Source organism: Thamnophis elegans, chromosome 11, assembly GCF_009769535.1.
Source record: "Thamnophis elegans isolate rThaEle1 chromosome 11, rThaEle1.pri, whole genome shotgun sequence".
In the NCBI taxonomy this organism is placed as follows: domain Eukaryota; kingdom Metazoa; phylum Chordata; class Lepidosauria; order Squamata; family Colubridae; genus Thamnophis; species Thamnophis elegans.
In genome coordinates this window covers 41314849-41337885 of record NC_045551.1, presented here as the reverse complement: position 1 = coordinate 41337885, position 23037 = coordinate 41314849, and the positions used below count along the sequence as shown (strand labels likewise).

Here is a 23037-nt window from a genome sequence, read left to right as displayed (position 1 = left end):
ACAAATGATTCACTACAAACTAATAATAATGTGCTTTCTAAGCTGGTTATTAATTTTCATGAGGCATGAATGGCTTTGAACAGAAGGTCCTTTATTTAGGACTACAAGGAGATATGAGAATCTAATTTTCCTCTTTAAAGCAAGTTTTTTTTTCTTTTTTTAAAAAAAAAGCTAAATAGTTATTTTAGAGATTCAGATTGTGAAGCTATCAGCAAAAATGAAGGGGGTTCCTGAAATTGGCAACAAAGCCTTTGCAAATGACATTTCAGCACAGCCAAGCAAATTGATTGACTACTAAATCAACCTCTAATTAGGAAGAACAATCCATTCTTTCCCTGTACAATAGGTTATCTGTAGATGAGAAAAAGACCATGAACAAAACCCTCATTTTTAGTGAGGTTTTGTTACAAGCAAAGCTATGAAAACATTAGCTCCCTCTCCTTTTAAAACAATTTTGAGCTATGAAACTGTACTTTAATATATATTCTACAAGCAAGAATAACTGGAGCACATACTATTCAAGGATGACTTATCCTTCTAAGAAGAGCTGTTCAATGAAAAGATCTTAGTGAATTAACTCTTCCTATAAAATGTCAGTAACTTAGCTGCAGAAAATAGAATTTTGCTTCAGCATATAAGACAGTTTCACCCAACTTTGCAAAGCCAGGGCCATTGAATTGGGGAGCGAAAGCTGTTTACAATTGTTGAATGAACAACAACAACAATAATAAAGATGATCACTACCTTGTTCAACTTTCATAAGGATCTTCATGGCTTTTGTCTGGCATACACCTCCCTCCTGGTTATCCAAGCCTTCAAGGGATCCATTGGATGTTGCTGATTGAAAAAAGAAAAAAAATCAAATGAAAGTTTTCAGGATACTAACAGGTACAGCCGCTCACACAAAACAAGAGTAGGTGAAAACAGATGTCACTTGTCCAAATTTACTTCTGTTGTTCAGGTTTGTCCAGAAAAAGCTGGGAAATACCGGCAATTAAGAAAACAAACAAACATTCAATACAGGCTGTGTTTTTAGTTTCTAATTCATCCAGGTGCCTTTTTCCATAGCTGTCAACTGACTTATTATACCAGTGTTTGCTCTCCACACCCATCTTCACTCCCTTGAAAAAAATGAATTAGTTCAGAAAGAAGTCTGCCAAGTTCAGCAGAACAAGGAAGTTTGGTTTTTAATTTTTTTATTGAACTGAAGTCCCACAGGTGAAACAAATCCTGTATTTTTAGATTGCGAAAAATTGTGAATATCTTTGTTTTACAGTTTGTAATAATTTATTTACATATTCCAGTGCTTGCTTTTGTATACTAACAAGGTAAGATATGATATGAATTGAAGTCTAACATTTATTTAGCTTGTATCTTCAATGAGGCAGCTTTGGTGGGAAGGTAACAGCAGTACGTGCGCCTTTGGCATTTAGTCATGCTGGCCACATGACCATGACACACACACACACACACATTTTATCTCATTCCTAATTCCTTAGCTACTTTACGTTAATGTAAGGTAAAGTATCTACCTTTATCTACATTTATCTAGTGATATATATCAACCCTAACGGAAGAGAGACATTTTCTCCTTAAAATGGAATCACATTGCTTGGCAAAAATCTCACTGCAGCAATCGTATTCTTTCAGCTTACCACTCTCTTCACGTAGCTCAAAAGCAAGCTGTAAAAATACTGATACAGATCGGTTGAGAGCCAAAGACAAGAAAAGTGTCCCTCAGAAAACTACCAATAGAACAGGTGAAAATTCCTGCCATGATATTGATTAGAAGACCACGAGGGGATGATGGAATTGGCAGGTTACCACTCTAATCTACAATGTTTACTACAGAAATCATCCAGAAATCGTCTTGCCGATTGTCCGTCTTGATTTACAAAAATAAAATTGCTAATTTATTGCATCGGTGCCAAATGACTGCACTTCATTTCTGAAGGAAATGTCCCTACACACACACACACACACAAAGAGAGAGAGAGAGAGAGAGAGAGAACGAGAGGGCTCTGTAGCCCTTCACAGCACATATGCTACATCTGGCCACTTACTCAAAATATGAAAGAAAAGAAATAAGGGAAGGCCATGAAAATACTTGTAGGGTTTCCCATGGAGAAAAAGTAATTAAATGAGACTTCTGGCACTCAGCAGAATCACCCTTTCATCTAATTTAGATAGGGCCCCATAAGTCTTTTTCTTTTGGTCTTTTAGTTATCCCACATTTTTCCTGGGGGATTTCTTTTCTTAAAATATACTATATATATGTGTGTTACATATATATGTAATACACACACACACACACACACAGTACATTTTAAGAAAAGAAATCCCCCAGGAAAAATGTGGAATAGATATATATATATTCCTGTTTCCTTCATATGTCCAGAGTCTTTCACTACGTCTTCCCAGCCCCATGTTGATATTTTTCTTTCTCTAATCTTCTCACTAGCTGCAAAAACTATGAACTTTTTCTCTGCCTTTGATCTACTTCTTGCTTTTGTTCTACTTCTCTCCCTCCTTGTGGGTGTAACATAATTCCTCCCTATATGAACTTCCCTTTCTTGCAGCTCCTTCTCCTATTTTTCTGGATTCTGAAGCACATTTTGTCTTTTGGTGTTAGAGACTAACAAAATTTCACCTCTTCACTTTCTAACTTCTGCTGTACATTTTTAAAGTGAGTAATTCGGGAGAAAACAGATCTGATGTGTTACATTTGCAGTGCTAGAAAATAATGGAGATGTATAGTTTTGTTTTGCTGAGATCTTTTTCCTCCCTCCAGAGAAAAGAAAATCAATACTAAGAACCAGTTTTGGACATAAATCAAATGCATCTTTTGCTGTGTTTTTATGACCTTTTGGGTTTTGCCTTTGTGCCCATACGGTTTACAGAAATAATAAAATTAAACTCCAGTAGACAGCATAGTTAATAAAGTGTGACTTGTTCTTCTTAATGCCAAGATGCAGGAATTCACTTTTTTAAAACCTACCTTTCTCTGATTAAAATGTAAGAGTATAGCCAGGGTCATGCTGATTTTCAAAAAGAAAAGGTATGGTTTGTTATCTTAACTAGATGCCACTCTAATCATGTAAAAAAATCGAGAGCTTTGTTCTCAAAATAGAACAAAACAAAACCCTTGAAAACTAGTATTGCCAAGGAAATATATACTATTATGTAGTTGCTTACCTTAAGGAACTGAACCTACCTTGGCTTGAAGCTGGTTTTGCAAAAATGCTCTCATGTTACATTTATAATTTAGTATAGTCTGAAGGAGCTATGAATATTTGGTAAATGATTTTGCAATAAATAAGTATCAGAATTTTTTACTGTGGGAGATTAGTGGTTCCTTTCGGAGTCAATTTTTAGATGTCTGAATAACCAAGTGAGTATCTTCCTACACTGTCTAATGTATTCTGCGTATATGTGTGCATTCGTGCATGCATGTGACATGTTTATAACAAAAGAATGCTGATGTTTAGTTAATTCTGTAGGAACATTTGCATATTAGAACACACAAGTTCTCACCATATTCCTCAGCTTTTACGCTTCCTTTGAATATATTTCAAATGCATGCAAAGATCCAAAAACCCAAACTAAGCCTCAGCTCCAGTGCAACTACAAGTCAATGTGGTAACCTTGATCAATTGTTCTTTTCATCCTTAGTTCCTGTCTTTAAGGCTGAGGAGAGAAATGAACCAGGTTTTCCATATAAGGGAAACCACATAAGAGCTTCATTTCTGTCATGCTCCTGACACTACCTACATTCAAAGTGTGGCCATCTTCCACCGTACAAGCGATGCAATGGATTGTTGGGAGCCATGTAATTGGAACACAGCAAAATAAAAAAAAATAGGTGGCTAGCTACTTACTAGCAACTTGCTAAGAAATTGACCAGTTGTGTATGCTTGCAAATAAAAAAAAACCTCTTAGGTTGCCACATTAGCTAAACTTATTTTTCTGTTATGTCCAAAAACATTTGCAATTTACAGCTCAGCAGTAAGGTTTTCAATAACCATACTTAAAACCACAATACAAGAGTTTAGATATGCTGCTCCCATTTTTAACAGATTACCATCTCTATTTCAGTCAAACTAGCTATGCAGAGAAACATAAAACCCGGGAGCATATTTTGAATGCCCCTAAACACATTGATTTCTATGACTTTATACACATTGATTTCTTCATTTTTAAATGCAGGCTTTCTATTATTTGTCCTAGTACTCCATAGTAAATGTTCAACAAAGTGAGAGAATATTTTCTAGGATATTTTAGCATATAGAATACAACCTAGAAATTACTATTTTATTATTAGTATGATATGAAGCAGGAAGTATTTTTCTCATATTTGAGATAGAAATAAATTAGTAATGTTAGAAAACGTATAAACTGCAAAAAAATCAACCATATATTTCTGCTATAGAAGCACAGTGTGTCTGGAGCTATGTTGGCCTATTCAAATTTAATAATGTTGATTCCATCGCAGAGATATGATTTATATGATCCCACCAAAGGATTGTTTTTTTTTTTAAAAAAAAGCATGGCTACATCAATAAAAAGGATATGTCTGAAAGAATAGGAGTGTAGGAAAGCATGCCTGTTCAAATCAACACAACACATCCTTAGGAAGCTCCAGCATTACAACTTTACAAGGGCTTTCCCACAAGTATTCATTTGTACAAATGCACACACTGTTTTCCTGCCAGTCTTCCCATGCACAAATAATAGTTCTGCTGGTATTGCCAGTGAAACAAAATGGTTGGGCACATGGATACAAGTCAGTGGTAGGTTTCCAGTTTTTAAATTAACGGTTTGCTTGTGCACGCGTGCAACACTTCTGGGCATTCGCAAAAATGTCCAGGTGAATGGGCGGAGCCTCCCATCGCCGCTGTTACCGGTTCGTCCAATCTGGGCCAAACCAGGAGCAACACACCTCTGATACAAGTACAGCAGAAACAAGACTTTTGAAAAACCTAGCTGCTTTAATGCTTTCAGGAATAATGTTTTAGTCAAGCCCAATATGTTTTACAAAGTGCCACTTTTCAAAGTTTTTTTCAATATAAAGATGCTTCCTAGATTTTGTGCAGGTGTACACTTGCACACTTTTGAGTCAGTGTTCTCCTGGCAATGGCCTGGATTGGAGTGGATAAGTCTTTGTAGTTTCTTGTCAAAATTTCAAAAGAGATTTGTCATTGCCTTCTTTCTAGGGCTCAGAAAGCACAACTGACCTACAGTCACAACTGCCCAGGAGGGACTAGAATTCACAGTTTCTAGCTTGATGCTTTAACCACTATACCCATCCTAGATTTACTTAGAATATGTACATTTTGATCTTCAGGAGACAATCTTATATTAAAAAGACAGAGAGTCTTTCAATCAAGTTTTGATTTGTTATATATCTTCAGAAATCTGTGAAATCCTTATTTATAGAAATGTATCTCATTCCAAATGAAAAAGGGGAAAAAATAGAGTGATATATATACAAAGCATGTCTGTGGTCTTATTTTTATACAGTCCCTGTGGATTGGAAATAATATTACATTTTAATACTTCTTCATTTGACTGTTATTGCTCTGCCTCCCTAGAAGACTAAGCCACTGCCTTAAGTCTTGGCTGCTTTCAGCCTATCAAGTTAGTAACACTGCTCTAATCAGATGGAGAATTAAGCTTCTGGATTTTTGCCTAGATGCAGCCTTTCATTCACAAAGAGATTAAAATCAAAGGCAAGACCTATAAAATACACAAAATCAAAACTGATTCTTAATTCCAAACAGGGTGCATTTTTTTTAAAGCATGAAAGTATGTTGCAATGAAACTGCAGATGGTAAGAGTCATTTACCAATTGGATGCTAGCATCCATTCAAAATGAATTCCCATTTTTAAGCAGTTTAATATAATCTCCCTTTGGACTACAATTCAACCAATAATTTCATTAACAGTAAATAAGATGAATAATGCATTTGATTCATACTACCTTGTGAATAATTTTGGAATAAACTACTTATAATAAAGATACAGGGAAGAAATACAAAATATTCAAAAATAGTAATTGCTATATTTTGGAAGATAAAACAGATATATAAAAACACAGCTTTAAACATTTCCAGCTAGTTCAGTACATTTTCCATTATAAAATGTGGGAATGGAACTTCCATTTTTATTGTACTGTTATACTGCTGGTAAAGGTAATGGAAGTAGAAGTAACAGGAAATGTTTAATGGAACTGTATATAATGCCAGAGACTAACTACATGTCAAAATTGTTGATTTCGTTTTCTTTTTGTTACAGAAATTAGGTGATTCTTTTCATCAGCTAGAGATACCAAGCTTTCTTTCCCCATATTCATCCACTATCCCCAACCAACTACATAGATCCATGTATGAAAAGATGCCCCACACCAAATAAGAGAGAAATTCAAGGGGAAGCAGAGGCTGACAGCATCTTCAGAGACTGCCTGTCTCTGCACAAATCTACTAAAGGACTAGTTATCTGGTTATTTGATGAAAGATTTAGGTGCATCTCTTCCTATACTCAGTCTGTGAGCTTGAAAAATATAGAGTATTCACACATTGCTAATGTTGATGTTCGAAAGGGAATTAAATGTTGAAACTTCCTTCTGCGTAGAGAAGCAAATGGAACATATCATGAAGTTTTCACATTGGTTAGGAGCAGTCAAAAATATTTCATTTATGTCTATTTTCTATGAAGTCACTTATCTTTCCTAAATTCTGGAACATTAGTACCAGAGGTGGGTTCCTACCAGTTCGCACCTATTCGGTAGAACCGGTTCGTCAAATCTACCGAACCGGTTAGAAGTTCCACCAGTGGACCTGGAAAGCAGGCCACACCTACAGAAGAGATTCCAAAATTTTTTGAAACCCACCACTGGCAAGGATCTTGTAATTTGACAGCTTTAACACTTGCATGCTTCAATGCCAGAGTTTCTGAATAGCTATTTGGACCGACCTAAGTACTAATTCATAATTTCATATCCGGTCACATGGGTGGAAAGCCACTCCCATCTGGTCACATGGGTGGCAAGCCACTCCCACAAAGGAGGCCACACCCACAGAGTAGGTTGCAACAATTTTTGAAACCCACCACTGATTAGTACTGAAGTCATTCAGATATCATGTTAGACAACAATTATTTAAAAAGGCGTACAACTTGTAATTCCAGAGCTCTCTTCAAAATCCTCATATACATCCACAAGAAAATTGTAGGGAAAAATTATTAAAAGGCATTTTTGCCAGCAAAAATATCATTCAAAGCAGCACTAGAGAGTGATTGCATTAACAATATTTCTTTCTAATGAAATGTACATGTAAAGGAATTTTGTCCTTAACAGTTTTTCTTAATGTGGCCCTAAGCACATTACTAAAAGGGACAAGTGCACTTCTCAACCTGAAAAGAACCAAGCTCCCTGCTTTAAAAAAGATGTGAAAAGGCCACTGTCTCTTGAGTCTCCCACTCCCTTTCCCTCCACCCTTATTACAGTTAAGGAAAAAGAAACTAGAAGGTTGGCGTTTGTTTAAACCAATTAGATTTACCAGGGCAAGAAGTGGCTAGGGAAATAAAACAGACTGATACCGTAGATTATGGTCCTTCTTTTTTCCAGTTAACTGAGAACAGATGTGGATATCACTGTGCAACAATGAGACATTGCATTCTTCAAACTTTTTAAAGTACAACTTTCATCAGCCCAACCAGTGTGCCAACCAGTATATCAGAGATAGATCTGGAATGGCAGATCTAATCCTGATCTAATCCATTTTAATCTCTCACCAGTAAAGACTTAAGTTCCAAAAAAACCCCATATTTTTTTTGTACTTGTTCAATCTCTGAAGCATTCTAGAATTTATCCAAGCTATGCTATACACCATTACAGTGTTTGCCAATAATGTTCTGCAGTTATTGTTGATTTTTTTTAAATTAAAATAGAAAATACAGCTTGACTAAGAAGTACTGGTAAAAAAAACTTTTTGAAAGGGGAAGTGTTTCAGAAGCCTATCTTAGGTATTTTGGGCTTCAGCCCCATTAACTGAAGTCCAACACATTGGAGAACATTAAATTGGAGAAATATCTACAGCTGATGCTTCAGAATATTCTGTTGCACAAAACAAAAATGGAAGGAGCACTATTCTACATGAACACGTGAAAAATAGGAAGGGATGTGAAAATACTTCATATTTTAGTTTTAGTTGAGTTTATTTATAAGTTTATTTTATTTATAGGCCGCCCCCTTTTCCCTAAGGGGACTCAGGGCGGCTAACAACTTGTATGGGAAGGGAAGACATACAGTGACATAAAGACACAATGTAAAATTAAAATCAAGCAACATTCATTCAACATTCGGGTGGGGGCGGATTATAGTCTTACCCCCAGGCCTGGCGGGATAGCCAGATCTTGAGGGCTGTGCGGAAGGTCTGAAGGGTGGTGAGGGTACGAATCTCCACGGGGAGATCGTTCCAGAGGGTCGGAGCTGCTACTGAAAAGGCTCTCTTCCGCGTAGTTGCCAGCCGGCACTGGCTGGTAGATGGCACTCGGAGGAGGCCTAATCTGTGAGATTTCATATGCATCTTTAAGCTCCATATAAGGTGATATGATTTCTTAAACATAATGATAAACCATAAAAGTGAAGAGATCAGAGACTGGAACAAGATCAAAAATTGACTTCTGGGTGACCAAGCAGAATATATTCTGTTTACTATCCTATTTTTATATATTTTATTTATGTATATACTGTATTCTTTGGAGTATAAGATGCACCTTTTTCCCTCAAAAAAGAGGGTGAAAATCTGGGTTCGTTTTATACACTGAATACAGATTTTTTTGCCTCCCCAAACCCTGCCCCCTTTGCAAAAATGGCTGTGCATAGCCTTTAGGCGATTTCCAGAATGCTCTTGGGGGCTGGGGAGGGCAAAAATGAGTGAAAATGGGCCGTTTTTTGCTCATTTTTGCCCCCCCAGCTCCCAGAAGCACTCTATGAGCCTCCTAAAGGCTATGCATGCCCTTTTTTTTGACAAAAAAAGCATTTTGGGGAGGTCTGCAGTACGCAAAAACTTTTTTAAAAAATTTGCTTCTTCAAAATCTTGGTGCATCTTATACTCTGAAAAATACGGTATTTATTTGTAAGCCACCTTTATTATTTTTCTAAATAACTGAAGGTGGCAAATATATCCAATGCACCTTCCTCCTATTGTCCTCACATCAACAACCCTATGAGGAGAGTTAAGTAGAGAGAGAAAGTGACTGGTCCAAAGTTACCCAACTGTCTTTTGTGTCTAAGGTGGGACTAAAATTCACAGCTCTCTTAGGGATTAAAAAGTAATATGAAGCAGCTCTTTCAAGAATTTAACATATAACTATATATTGAAGTTATATTTCAGAAATTCATATTGTTGCATTTTCAGACAATTTTCTTCAAATACAAGTCTAAGCAAAACCAGTAAAAATTATTTCATCTTCATAACAACAATAAGAATACTTTCCTATATAAAATTACTGTGTTTCCCCAAAATAACCCCCAAAATAAGCACTTGGCCTTATTTTCGGGGAGGTCTTATTATTTTTGAGGTGCAGGAGGCAGCAAGTGTGGTCATCTCATGGCTGCTTCTGTATTGTAATATTTTGGGGGGGAGGGCTTATTTTCAAGGGATGGTTTATTTTAGCACATGTACTCAAAAGTCCGATTGGGCTTATTACCTGGGGAGGTCTTATTTTCAGGGAAACAGGGTAATTGTCTATTATGGATTTATCAGTTTTTCAAAGTCTTTAAAAGAAATATTTTTAAAAATATTTTTGCCATAGGATTGCGTATGTATGCTGTAGCTGATGTTGGTTGCTTCTGCTTTCATTAAATGCCTACTTTAGTAAAGCATCAAGTAATTACTTCTTATACATATGTTATCTAATTTTACAAGGCAGTTTCAAAAACACCCAGACTTACATTGGCAGAAAAACCACAAATCAAGGTACTTGTTTTAGTAGCAGCTAGAAATTGCACATAAGCAGCTGTCTGTGGTGATCTAAGCACAGAGCTTTAATTAAAAGTATTACATTGCTTTTATACCAATCCCCTGATCTCGGTCCTCAAGAGCTTGAAAGCTATGGAAGAATCTCTCAGGCAGGGTTTAAAGCCCACAGAGGCTCTCAGTAACTGTGCTAGCTGAATTATGATAGACTTTGTTCCTAATACAAATTTCCATTTAAATTTAATTATTGATGTAAGCAGTTTTCTAATGCTAGAATGCGACATAGATAAAAACACAGGTCCTACTGCCCACAAATTCGTACCTAGTATATGTGAGAGTGTGTGTTTGTGTGTTTTAAGGAGATTATGTTGTTGAATATCCTGTCACATTTAGAATTAGAGCAAAAACTCCCTTTGGAAAAACACTACAAGAAATCCACAGCATACATCCTACCATAACCCCATTTATCTTTCTAACCATCACCGTTATCTATTCATACATTATTTATCTATTTATTTTAAACAATCTTATACATTGTTTCTTGCTTTTGCTGACCATTTATTCTATATATTATAACTGGGACTAGAGTACAAAAATATATTATCAAGAGGAAATGATTCATAATTACTCATTAGGCAGGAGATCAGCACAACACCCTTTCTTTTCAGGGACATTCATACACGGAAATAAAAAAATAAAGATAGTAGTAACAACTGCAAAATTGAAGATCGGTTCCTTTTATATATGCAGCTGCCATCTTGATTTTTAATACCTCTCCCACTTTTCACAGATGCCCCCTGCTCTATTATCAGCTTTCATGGTATTATTTCATTTCATTGTATTCATTTAAAAGTAAAGGTTTCCCTTGCACATATGTGTAGTCCTTCCAAACTATAGGGGGCAGTACTCATTGCCGTTTCAAAGCTGAAGAGACAATACTGTCCGAAGACATCTCCGTGGTCATGTGGCTGGCATGACTAAACGCCCAAGGCACACGGAATACTGTTACCTTCCCACTAAAGGTGGCTCCTATTTTTCTACTTGCATTTTTACATGCTTTCAAACTGCTAGGTTGGCAGAAGCTGGGACAAGTAATGGGATCTCACTACGTTATGCAGCACTACGGATTTGAACTGCCATACTGCCGAACTTCTGATCGACAAGCTCAGAGTCTTAGCCACTGAGCCATCACGTCCCTGTATTTATTATTGTGTATTCATTTACACAATGCCAATACAGTCAAAGTGACCAGTTGCAATGGTACTTGGGGATGACCATGGGAGACAGTGGGAAGAGCTGCAGCCAGGAGAACACTTGGATAAGAGATAGCTTAGCCCACAGCAAGGACACAGGCATGGCAAATGTCTCAGAAGGAACCCTCCCTAGTTTATTACATGGTAAAAATGTGACAGAAGGGAAATGTGCTTTCTGAGTTCAAGATTCTGTTAATGTAATTTTACAATAAAGTAGAATTGTAACCTTGGTGTTTTTCCAACCTTCCACCTAAAAAGGAATTTCACAACCTTCAAGTATGTCAAAAGTGAAAAATCTGCCATATCTCCAGGGACAGGTTCTATGCTGCCAGCAAAACCACAGGGAAACTCTGCTTTCTGGACACATTCTTTACATCACTCACAGTGCCAGAAGCACATATAAGGCCCTCAAAGTTCTTACAGGTGTTGAGAAACATTTTGGATGATGTGGTTCCTAATGTAATCCAGGACTATAAGTACAAGATCTTATATAGGCAATAACGAACATTCTGAATTTGGCCTGAAAGCAACTAGTGCAGTGACTGCAAAGGCGATGCATTATATCTGCTGAATTCTATATCAATTGCAGCTTCAAGCCATCTTCAGAGGTACTCTACTATCATCAATCCAGTAGGTTGTTATGCATTACATACATGTAATGACAAGAATATATTTCTACCCAATATGCCAGCAAACGGCAGGAGTATAGCAGCACTCTTAAGTCCCAGGCCTGCTCTTTAAAGGGAGTAAAAATCTGTCCAAAATCAATGTTAGAACTGATATTTAGAGAATGTCTACATATTTGCTGACAAGTACTGCCAAATTCTTAAGAATTCATTTATTTATCCAACCCCTTCCAAAACCAGATTGACTTCCATAGCATTTCTACCTCAGCCTAAGGCAGCAATGCACTAGAATACCACAATGTTAAAGGCTACCAAGAGATTGAGAGCAATCAAGAATTTCACCCAATCCTAACAAAGGTTAGACACCAAGCAACTGATTTTTTTAATCCCATGTGTGGCCCTAAATCCTGAACTAGGAAGGATCTAGATAATCTACTGCTTCTAGAATCTTTTGTAGCTGTAGTTGTTGAGAAGATAACATCCATTATTTTCCTCAACAGTTTTCTCTCAAATAGAAGCATAAACACTGCTCATTGTCCACTATGTCCAAATTTAGAGAGAAGAATTAAAAACGAAACTCTCCAGTTAAACTACAATGTTCATTGTATGCACTGCCACCTCCTATAAACTAAATATTGGCATTTCTATTTATAACTAAATGATATCACTCATCTAGTTGGGTGTGTTCATATAGCATTAATTTGAAAGTGATTAATTCATAAACATTCATGATACAGAGAGATGCCTGCCCAATAGTAAATATTTTGCCATGCAATGAGTAACATAATTTGTTTTTCTGTTACCAATTCCTCAGGAGGAGTGGAAGCTAAATGCAAGCTTTATTTTCTTCTTTAAAAATGTGCTGAGTCTCGATCACAGCTCCTCAGAAGCTAGTTTTGGAGAATGTTTTTGTAAGTGATGCTTTAAAAGATAGCACACTTGCTTTAGTTTTGTTGTGCACGAGATTTGTTTGTTTGTACCCCACTTTTATTATTTTTAAAAGTAACTCAAGGCAGGGGACATATCCAGCAACCTTACTTTTTCTATTTTCCCTATAACAACTCTGTGAGGTGAGTTGGGCTGAGAGAGTGACTTGTCCAAAGTCACCCAGTTGGCTTTCATGGCTAAAGTGGGACTTGAATTCTCAGTCTCTGGATTTCTAGCCAAGTACTTTAACTACTAGACTGAAGTGGCTCTCAGTCTATATAGCAAAATTTTCTTTTAAAAGACAGAAGAATAACCAATGCAGAAGACAGCTGAGTGCTCAGTGTTCTCGTAAACAAGTAGGCATTCTCATCCTCATTTCACAAAACCATAGGAGTCTTACTAGTTCTTACCTTCCTCTCCACAGGAATGGCATTGCAATTGTTTTCTGTCATATAGAGCACATACAACACAAAGTTTATCTAAGATTCAGCCGTAAAGGCATTACATCTGCGATCTGATCTCAACAATCGAACAGGTATGATTTTCAAGCTTCAAAAATGTCTCAAAGCAAAAGAAGTGCTTACAAAATATCAAAAGATGAAAAAGTGTTTAAATTGCTTAATTGTAAAAAACTCAAAACCTGAATTTCTAAAAAGCAACAATCTCTTCAGGAGTTTTATGGACTGAGACAGGTTGTAAATACCGCAATCAATAAACCAATCAACGTTTATTTTGCCCAGTCATTTTCTCTTCTAGCTACTCTACAGTCCACCTGCAAGAGTAATTAGCAAACTTTTTACAGCTTTGAATGCAAATAAAAAGCATGTATGCATTAATGCTAAAAGAGAGTAAAGCAAGGCCCATGCAAATTGTGTATATTTTTAGTTTTAATCACCTCCATATTAATGCTGATTTTTTAAATTTTTAATATTTTTATTACATTGCACACACATACACACACACAAAAGGCAAAGGTTCCCTTGGACCATATATGCTAGTTCCCAACTCTGGGGGGCGGTGCTCATCTCCATTTCAAAGTCGAAGAGCCAGCGCTGTCTGAAGATGTCTCCAAGGTCATGTGGCTGGCATGACTAAATGCCGACAGAACACGGAATACTGTTACCTTCCCACCAAAGTGGTCCCTATTTTTCTACTTGCATTTTTACGTGCTTTTGAACTGCTAGGTTGGCAGAAGCTGAGACAAGTAATGGGAGCTTATTCCGTTAAACAGCACTAGGGATTCGAACCACCGAACTGCCGACCTTTCTGATCAACAAGCTCAGCTTCTTAGCCACTGAGCCACCACATCCCCACACACACAGTGTACGACACCCAAATTCACCTTTTGAAAGATGGATGGCTATATAAATTTATATAGCCATCCATATTACTTACTTACATATTATTTATATTACTTATAACAAATAAGTAATATTTAGGAATTACTTACAAAACATTTGTCCCTAATTTTTAATAGGAATGTAGCCCTGTTTCAGGAAGGCACAAACTTATTAAAATAGTTTGCTGTGTAGGTCACTATAAAGGTAGCCTGTATTTTACTTATGCCACCTGTAGCAGAGAATAGCACCAACAAGAGGAAAACAATTTTAAAAGGATTTTGTGGTATAGATGCAAGACAGGAAATGTGTTATGGCACACTAGTGAGGTCACCAGTAGCAGACAAAAAGTGCCTACAATTCAGAAAACCTCAATCAATTCAACAAGTTCAAACACAACCCACTATGAACCCACAAGAGTCATGTGTCCTCAGCAAGTATTTTCTTGAATTCTGTGAAAGATGACTTCACTTCTATAAAGAGGGTCAATCTTTGATATTTGTAGACTTTTGCAACAGATACATTTAAGAACTTTAGTGAAATAAGGTGGGTTTTTTTTTGGGGGGGGGTAATTCCTGTATTGTTATGATGAAACCGGGCACATTATGCTCACATCTGATTAATGCTTATATTGTATGTATATTATACCAGGATACATGGCATCCAGAATACCTGCAAACTAGGATTTTTTTAAACAGAAAACCGGGCAGACCAGGCAAACAGGAGCATACAAGTAGAAAAAAGATCAAAGAAGAGGTGTTCAGAAAATTGTGTGTGTGGGGAGAGAGAGAGAGAGAGAGAGAGGGAGAGAGAGAGAGAGAGAGAGAGAGAGAGAGAGAAGGAAAGGGCGAGAGCAAGGGGAGGGAGGGAGAGATATTTTTAAATCCTTGCTTGTAGCTACAGTTTTAAGTGTCATGAAATTATGTATACCGATATTATAAAGCACCTTAAAACCAGTAGAATGTTATTCTGGCCTAGCCTATGACCATTTGTGCACAACATTCAGTTGAATAAATTGTATAAAATGAGATAGTCATGTTATTCATATTGTCGCTAGAGAAATACGTGTTTATTTATAGAGAAATTCCTTTCTGAAAACGGTATTTTTAAGCGATGGCTAGCTAGATCTTCTCCAAAATAAGACGACCGTGTTTAGATTCACTGAAGCTACAGTAACAGAAATAAGCTCTTTTTCTTTCCTGCCCAATTTTCTATTTTGGGGGAAATTTTTCTTCAATCCTAATTGAAGATCTCCCTATAGTTTATTACTTTATCTGCTGTTGGGGAAAAAATCTAAAAGAAATTTTTCAATTGGAGACAGAAATACAGAGCTGACTCCTTGTGCAGTCTGCTGTCACTAATTGCCGGCAATGATATTAATGACCCAGTAATTGCAGTAAGAGTGGCACTGAAGTGGAAAACATCATCTCAAGGCAGAGTTCATCTTTAGGTGGTAGGCCATCACCACTGACTGATTTAATGCCTAGTGACATTTCAGACTATAACACTACAGACAAGAAATGTGCCACCCACGCTCTAATGGCTTAAATGGACATGACATTATTTGCTGTGACTGTGGAATCCAGCAGTAGCCTCACCCCCACACCAAAGTGACACAGGGCTTGTCCCACAAATGAACCATGTTCCTTTCAGGGGAGATAATGTCTAATCTTAACAATCTAGTGCCACTTTCCACATTTTGGCTTCTATAAAAAAATACCTCCTACTTTTAACTTCACAGCACAAAAGAGAAGTTTGTTCTATTGCACAATAGGGGAAAAAAGCTTTTTTTAAATCCTGTGACCACAGTCTACTGTAAAAATAGCTTAGCATTTAAAAATCAGCAAGTGACTGGGTTTTTTGGAGTATAAGATGCACCTTTTCCCCCCAAAAGAGAGGGTGAAAATCTAGGTGTGTCTTATGCACTGGATACAGCATTTTTGGCCTCCCACCCACCCCCCTTTCATAAAAATGAATGTGCATGGGCTTTGGGAGGCCTGCAAAGTGCTCCTGGGGGCTGGGGAGGGCAAAAAGGGGTGAAAATGGGTCATTTCTGCTCATTTTTGCCCTTCCAGCCCCCAGGAGCACTCTAAAAGCCTCCGAAAGCCTATGCATGCCATGTTTTCTTTTTTTGCAAAAAAACGGACCCGTTTTTGTGAAAACAGGCCATTTTTTGCTCATTTTTGCCTTCCCGGACCCCAGGAGCACTTTGCAGGCCTCTCAAACACTCTGCATGCTCCATTTTTCACAAAAAATGGGGCATGCAGAGGGTTTGAGAGGCCTGCAGAGTGCAAGAACTTTTTTTTTTAATTTACCTCTTCAAAATCTTGATGCATCTTTTACTCCGGTGCATTTTACAGTCCGAAAAATACAGTAGGTTGATTAACATCGACCTTTTAAATTTGAGCAATGTGACAAGAAACATATCATAATATATTGCTTTGAATCTTTGACGCTTTCCTCACTTTAACAAAAGAATTTTCAACTAAATGTATTTCATTACAGTGTAAACAATATAGGACAATTGTACATTAATATCCTGAAATGAAAATGAAAGCCTTGTACTTTCTGAAGCATCTTTGCCTGAATGGAGACCCAGATTTAAAGCATCTGCGTTTTTGGCAAAGCTTGCCCCCATGCACAGATAACATTATCGCTCAAATGTTTTGCACAGCTCTAAATTAATAAACAAAAATGTCATATAAAGCTAGTCCTCAATTTAAGACAGGACTGGAATTAGGACTGAAATTTCTGCAGTAAGTCAAGTCAGACTTGATTTTACAACCATTTGTATAGTGGTTGTTATGGTGAATCCACTGTTGTTAAGCACAGCCACAGTGATGTGAATCCACTCTTCTGAATGGGCAATTTACCAGCAAGTAAGTGTGTGTGTGTGTGTGTGTGTGTGTGTGTGGTAACTTTGAACAGCCCTAAATGGTCATAAGTTAAGGACTCTGTAAATATAATAGTGCTATACAAGAAAAACTTATTTGTGATAATCTAGACACACTAAGTTAATGAAAACTATTTTAATAGAAGCACTTGAATGCTCTATTTTGATTTTAATCAACAAGCAAGTAAACATATCTTATGTGTACAGTCCAAATTGAATTTTCTAATGTGATAATTTTGCTATGGAAGTTAATATAGCTGGTAATCTAGGACCTAGTACAATACATAATAAAAATACATATAGGTGATCTTGCCCCAAAGTAAGAGCAATCAATATGAGTATAAAAACAGTTTGCAAAACTGAAGCTCACACACAATGTGTGTTATAATCCACTTTTTTGGAATTACCCTTTACAAAAACATTTTCAAAACTAGACTGTGAAATGCTGCAATCAGTATTCAACTCACTATTAGAAGGGAATATAAGGCTTGCATTCAACGTCTCCATTCCTTCAAAGCAACTAATACTAAAAAAACTAATTGTGATATTGGTTGCATGGCTAAGCATATACTATTGTACAGCTCTCTGGATCACTGACATCTATGATAAATTGTATTATTCACGCTGAATCTGAAGCTAAAGGACACACCTTAAATGTTGTGTCATTTAGTTTACAGAGTTGCCAACATTTACTTTATAGCAGGTGGAAATTTATACAATGAATGTTGTAGTCTAATTGAATTCACTCCTAAACTCAAATCTGAGGCATTTCCAAGGTTTCCTTGTTCTAATTAAAACTTGGATTTTGCATTTTTATCATGATGTATAAATAAAGGAGAACAGCATCATGACAGTGTTTGAAAAATTCTAAATAAAAAATTCAGTTGGATTTTTCTTTTCTTCCTTTTCTCTTTTTTCTTTCTTTTTCTCCCTTCCTCTCTTTTGCACAAGATTTTCTTCTTATTCTATTAAATACTCCAGGGGAAAGTTATGTATAAAACTGGAAATGGGAACCATTAGCATCTTTACTATATGTTTTATGGTTCTGTTATTCCACCTCTACAATTAAATATTTTATGTACCTTTTGCTTATCATATCTACCCAGAAAAAAATAAACATGCTGCAAAATGTATTATGTTACATTTAAATTTATTCTGACTTTTTTAAACAGGCCTACTCTTCTACAGGATGCAAATGACTTCCTCTGATTTAATGAGAATTCTTCAAATCCCACTGCAGGAGGAAAAGAGCCTTAGGGCACTAATTTTGTATAGTTTTACACTAGTAGTTAACTTTACACATGGGAGTAGTTCTACTTAAGTCACAGAGATGCTTTATATACATAAAAATCAAACCTCTGTGTGTAAGCCTTTGTAACCAGTGGTTTAAGTTATTTATTATGTTTAAAGCATTTTAGTTTAATTTAATACTAATCTGCATAATGAATACATAAAAAGCTCCTTAAGCAGAAAAAGGAGACTCTCCTTTATAGAATTTAATTGTCAAAACTTTTATGTGTTTGTGTGTTCATGCATGCATGTGAACTAGTCGTGGCATGAAATATTAAACAAATCAGCTGAAAATATTCAACTGATTATAAAACAGTAAAAGCAATTCTAAGCAACTCTGAAATGCTTCATTTTCACTTGTAAGCAGCGTCTTCTATCTTCCTGTGCACTTTTAATATCCACCATACATTGGGGAAAAGACTGGCTCACCAGTTCCCGCCTACTAACAAGTACAGTCATCTTGTTCTCTCATTTGCTACCCATGAGAATAAGAATGGTACTTACATATTCCCTTCTGGAGTATCTTTCTGTCTAACTATATATTAGATCAGCTGATGACACTGCCTCTGTAATAGCACATATATGAATGAAGGCATTCTATAATAGCCACATTAGTACATTTACAAGACCCTGGTGGATTAAAAAATGCACTCCCCACAGATTCTACATCCATTAGTTCTATCCACAATGGAGAGAGGGGGAGGGGGAGGGCAGGGGGAGAGGGAGAGGGAGAGAGGGAGAGAGAGAGAGAGAGATTTTGAGATTAAAAATCTTTACTTTTCCCCCTTCAGTAATTTTATGTTGATGATTTAATTCAAATAGAACTGAATTAGCTAAATTAAGAATGACTCTCCAATTCAGTGACTGAATTTTCTGGACCATATTATGCTACGTGTCAAAAGTAATTCCTTTTTTTTACATTAATAATTCAAAATTTTATTAGTTTACTCAAATACAATATAAAATACAAAAATACAAAAAAAATAATGGACAAATAAGGGAAGAAAAAGAAGGAAAAGGAGAAGATAAAAGTGTAGACCAAAGGGCAAAAAGAAAGAAAAGGTGTTGACTTCAGATTCCTTTTGGGGAGGTAGAATATGATGACAGCATCAAACCTCAACATTTTACTTTTATATAATAATACAAACTAGCCATTTCTATAACAACAAACCTACTTAATCAGCAAAACCCCAAATCAAAATTTCATTTTTTCCCCACTCAAGCTCAAAGTCCAAAAGGGGTTTCCAAGTAGAAACAAAATTGTGTTCTTTTCTTTAATCCGAGCAGTCAATTTTGCCATCTCTGCTAACTCCAACTTTTGCAGCCATTGATCCATTGTGAGGATCAAAGTGTCCTTCCATTTTTGTGCATAAAGTAATTTTTCTGCTGTTAACATATATAACTTCAAACTCCCTGTTTTCCCCCCTAAATATTTTTTATTAGACCCAAAAGAAAATCTAAAAATAATTTCTGCATGTGTAATATAACTTAAGACAAAAGAGAGAATGCTAAGATCATATTTTGCCTATGGTCGTGCAACATGATATTCTTTATAAGTCTTTAAATGTTACAATAAAAGAAGGTCATGTCCTCAAAATCTGCAGTTTATCATTTTAAAAGTTATTGCTTTAAAAAAAGAACAATGGCAACCTATAAAAACAAGAACATCAGAAATAGCTGGCATTAGGGAATAGGAGTATTCCTATTCAAAACCTTTCGCTAATGCTATTGTGTATACATGCGTAGTAGAATTTTGTTTTTTTAATTATTCTGTTGAATATATGGAGGAGATTATATTTTTAAAGTCAGGAACTACTTTTGCTTATTTTGGTTCCCCCTTAGAGTCAAACAGATGGAGTTTATCCATTTAAGAAGACACATCTGGGAATATCAATTGGAAAAACTAACAGAGTAATAACTTCTGTAAAACGGTCAACAGTGAAACATCCAAATAAGAAGGAAATGTTATTGTGCTCAATTTTTATTAATGTGAGAAATATATTTTTATAACCTATAAATTATTGGCATGGATATTTATTCCCAGGAAGCTTCTATATCTGAAAGTGGGAGTTGAATTATATCCTGTTCTTGGCAATCCGACTATGAAAAATTCAGTTTTACAAAAATGAAATTTATGGGCTTTTTCTTTTTTTAAGTTGCGACTTTTTCTTATCATTCTTTTGAACCATGGATTTTTTTCAGATTTTAGACTAGATTCAGTAATCATAATCAAAGTCACAGTAAATAAATGATGCTTGATATAGATTCACCTGTGTAAAATATCTCTTTTAATCCTTTTCTCAATTAGGATTAAATCAAGTAACAACATTAAATCTGTATGTCGATAGCGAACAGTTCATCGTAAATGGACGGCCAAGTCAACCTTGAGCCTGGTGAGATTTGATCTGCCAAACTGCTGGCAGCAGGTGATCAGCAGAAGTAGCCTGCAGTACTGCACTCTAACCAATGCACCACAGCAGCTCTCCATTGAATCTCCATTGCTAAGCGACGTGGTTCATAACGTGTGATATCAAATAACCAAATTGCTTAATGCAGAAATCCCAACAGTTCCTGTTGCCATTGTTAATCGAATCCCACCAGTTATTAGGAAAGGGGCCCCTTATTCAAGTCATTCCCTGCCTTGAGTCTTGATAAAGTACCGTATTTTTCAGTATAAGATGTACCCTTTTCCCTCAAAAAAGAGGGTGAAAATCTGGTTGCATCTTATACACTGAATATAGCATTTTTGGCCTCCCAAAACCCTGCCCCTTTCACCAAAATGGCTGTGCATAGCTTTTAGGAGGCTTCCAGAGTGTTCCTGGGGTTTGGGGAGGTCAGAAATGAACAAAAACGGCCCGTTTTTCGCTCATTTTTGCCCTCCCCCCAGCCCCCAGGAGCACTCTCTAAGCCTCCTAAAGGCTATGCATGGCCTTTTGACAACAAACAGGCCCATTTTCACAAACAATGGGCCATTTTTGGGAGGTTTGCAGATTGGCCTCTTCAAAATCTTGGTGCGTCTTTTACTCCAGTGCATCTTATACTCCAAAAATATGGTAATTGTTGATTCTTCAGTTTGCCATACCTGCCTATCTTCCCCTCATCTCTATTCTTTTGGCTGCTCTGCACAGCAGCACTCCACAGTGGCAAAATCCATGGCACTGGAGCTTAAAAAGAGGCCTGCGCCTTCAGCAATATCTGCCAGCTGCTGCCATCCCTGGAGTGTAACTTCAACCCCAGTGCTGGTGGTGCCACCACTGCTGAGGAGTGTCACCTCAAGACCTGGGTTGCAGCCATCCACCCCTGTTCAAAGCCCCTAACAACATGCACACTACAGGCCCTTCTGTCCCCAACAACTGTTGGCCACATGTATAAGCCTTCTTCCTTCACACGTACCAGTCTCCTGATGCTTTGGAAGGAAAAAAATTGAAGAACAGCACACTCAATTTGAAGGAAGGCGAACACACCTTCTCACGAGGTTTCAGATGACCTCAAAAACCTTTCAAATCATCACAAAAATTGGGTGTGCGGTCTCTGGAAAGAGGCCAGGTACAGCCAGGAGAAAACAGCAAGTGTTGACTGGGCACACCAGGGCTGGTGGAACCCAGGGTGACATTTGAACAGTTGCTGATCGTTAAGCAAGGATTACCTGTAATTGAATCTAGTTCACTATTCTCAGATCTACTTAAAAGTTATTTATTTATATGATTGCTTAGCAATCATATAAACCCATCTTAACATCTGGGCAGCTTACAATCTTATTGTGAGCCATTTGCTAAAAAAAGGCAAACAGTTTCAAAGTTACCTACCACTTCTGCCAGGAGGTTGTCAAAAGTTTTAGAATTTTGACTGGTTAAAAAAGAAAAAAACTGAAGACAAGGAGAAAGTCATTTCTTTTCTGACCTTAGCTTATGGTCAGTTCAAGAACCAAGATTAAATCCTATATTTTTTTCTCTTCTGCCAAGTGTCAATTAGGAAGTGAATCACGAGAGCCTTCATGAAAGAATTATTAACTGGTTGAGTGAGTACATCTTATCAAGTATTGTTACTGAGAAATATTTTCAATAGTTACTAATATCTGGAAATGGTTTCCTATCAGACTTCTTGGAAGGAATCAAATTGGTTTCACGATAAAAATACACAGAGCTGTAGATTTAATTTAACCAAACCTCAGGAGATTTTGGTACGGTAATCAAGACAGACTCAACTGCTGTAAATCTACTACTGTACTGATTTCTACTTAGCAAAGTTGCAAAGGGTAGGAATGCAATCTATCCCTTGCACTTTGATTCTTATTTACTCTGTGATTTACCTCTCTGTCTCTTCTTTTCTGTTTTGTCCTATATCATCTTTCTTCCACAATGATCACAAGATAAGAAAGATAACAACTTGGATACTTTTCTTCAGACTTTTACTTAACATTGTTCACATGTAGTCATGTTCACATTGACTCTGGCATCTGAATTCAGACTTTTGATATGACTTACAGGCAATGGTAAAAAATATTTTATTTAAAAATTCATGTGAAACAAAGCATCAACTTATGGTCAGATTTTTATGAAATAGTTTTTTGATGAGGTTTTTCAGGGCATTGTACACTGACCTGTGATCAGAAATGAGATCTTCAAGGCACCACCCATCATAAGATCCTATCAATTTTTCCCCCTAAGCTATTAAAGTAAGTCTGATATCACTTCCAAGGCACCAGGCTGAAAGATGTAAATTCTCTAAACC

The 23037-nt window shown here is 36.6% G+C and overlaps 1 protein-coding gene across 2 annotated transcripts in view; it reads right to left on the bottom strand.

Moving 5' to 3' along the window:
* EFNB2 (ephrin B2) overlaps positions 1-23037 on the bottom strand; it is a 53164-nt gene that overhangs the window by 5799 nt on the left and 24328 nt on the right. For both annotated transcript variants that reach the window (XM_032226924.1, XM_032226925.1), the window contains exon 3: positions 745-837. In XM_032226924.1, coding sequence (XP_032082815.1) covers positions 745-837 — 93 coding nt within the window. The remainder of the gene's footprint in view (positions 1-744; positions 838-23037) is intronic.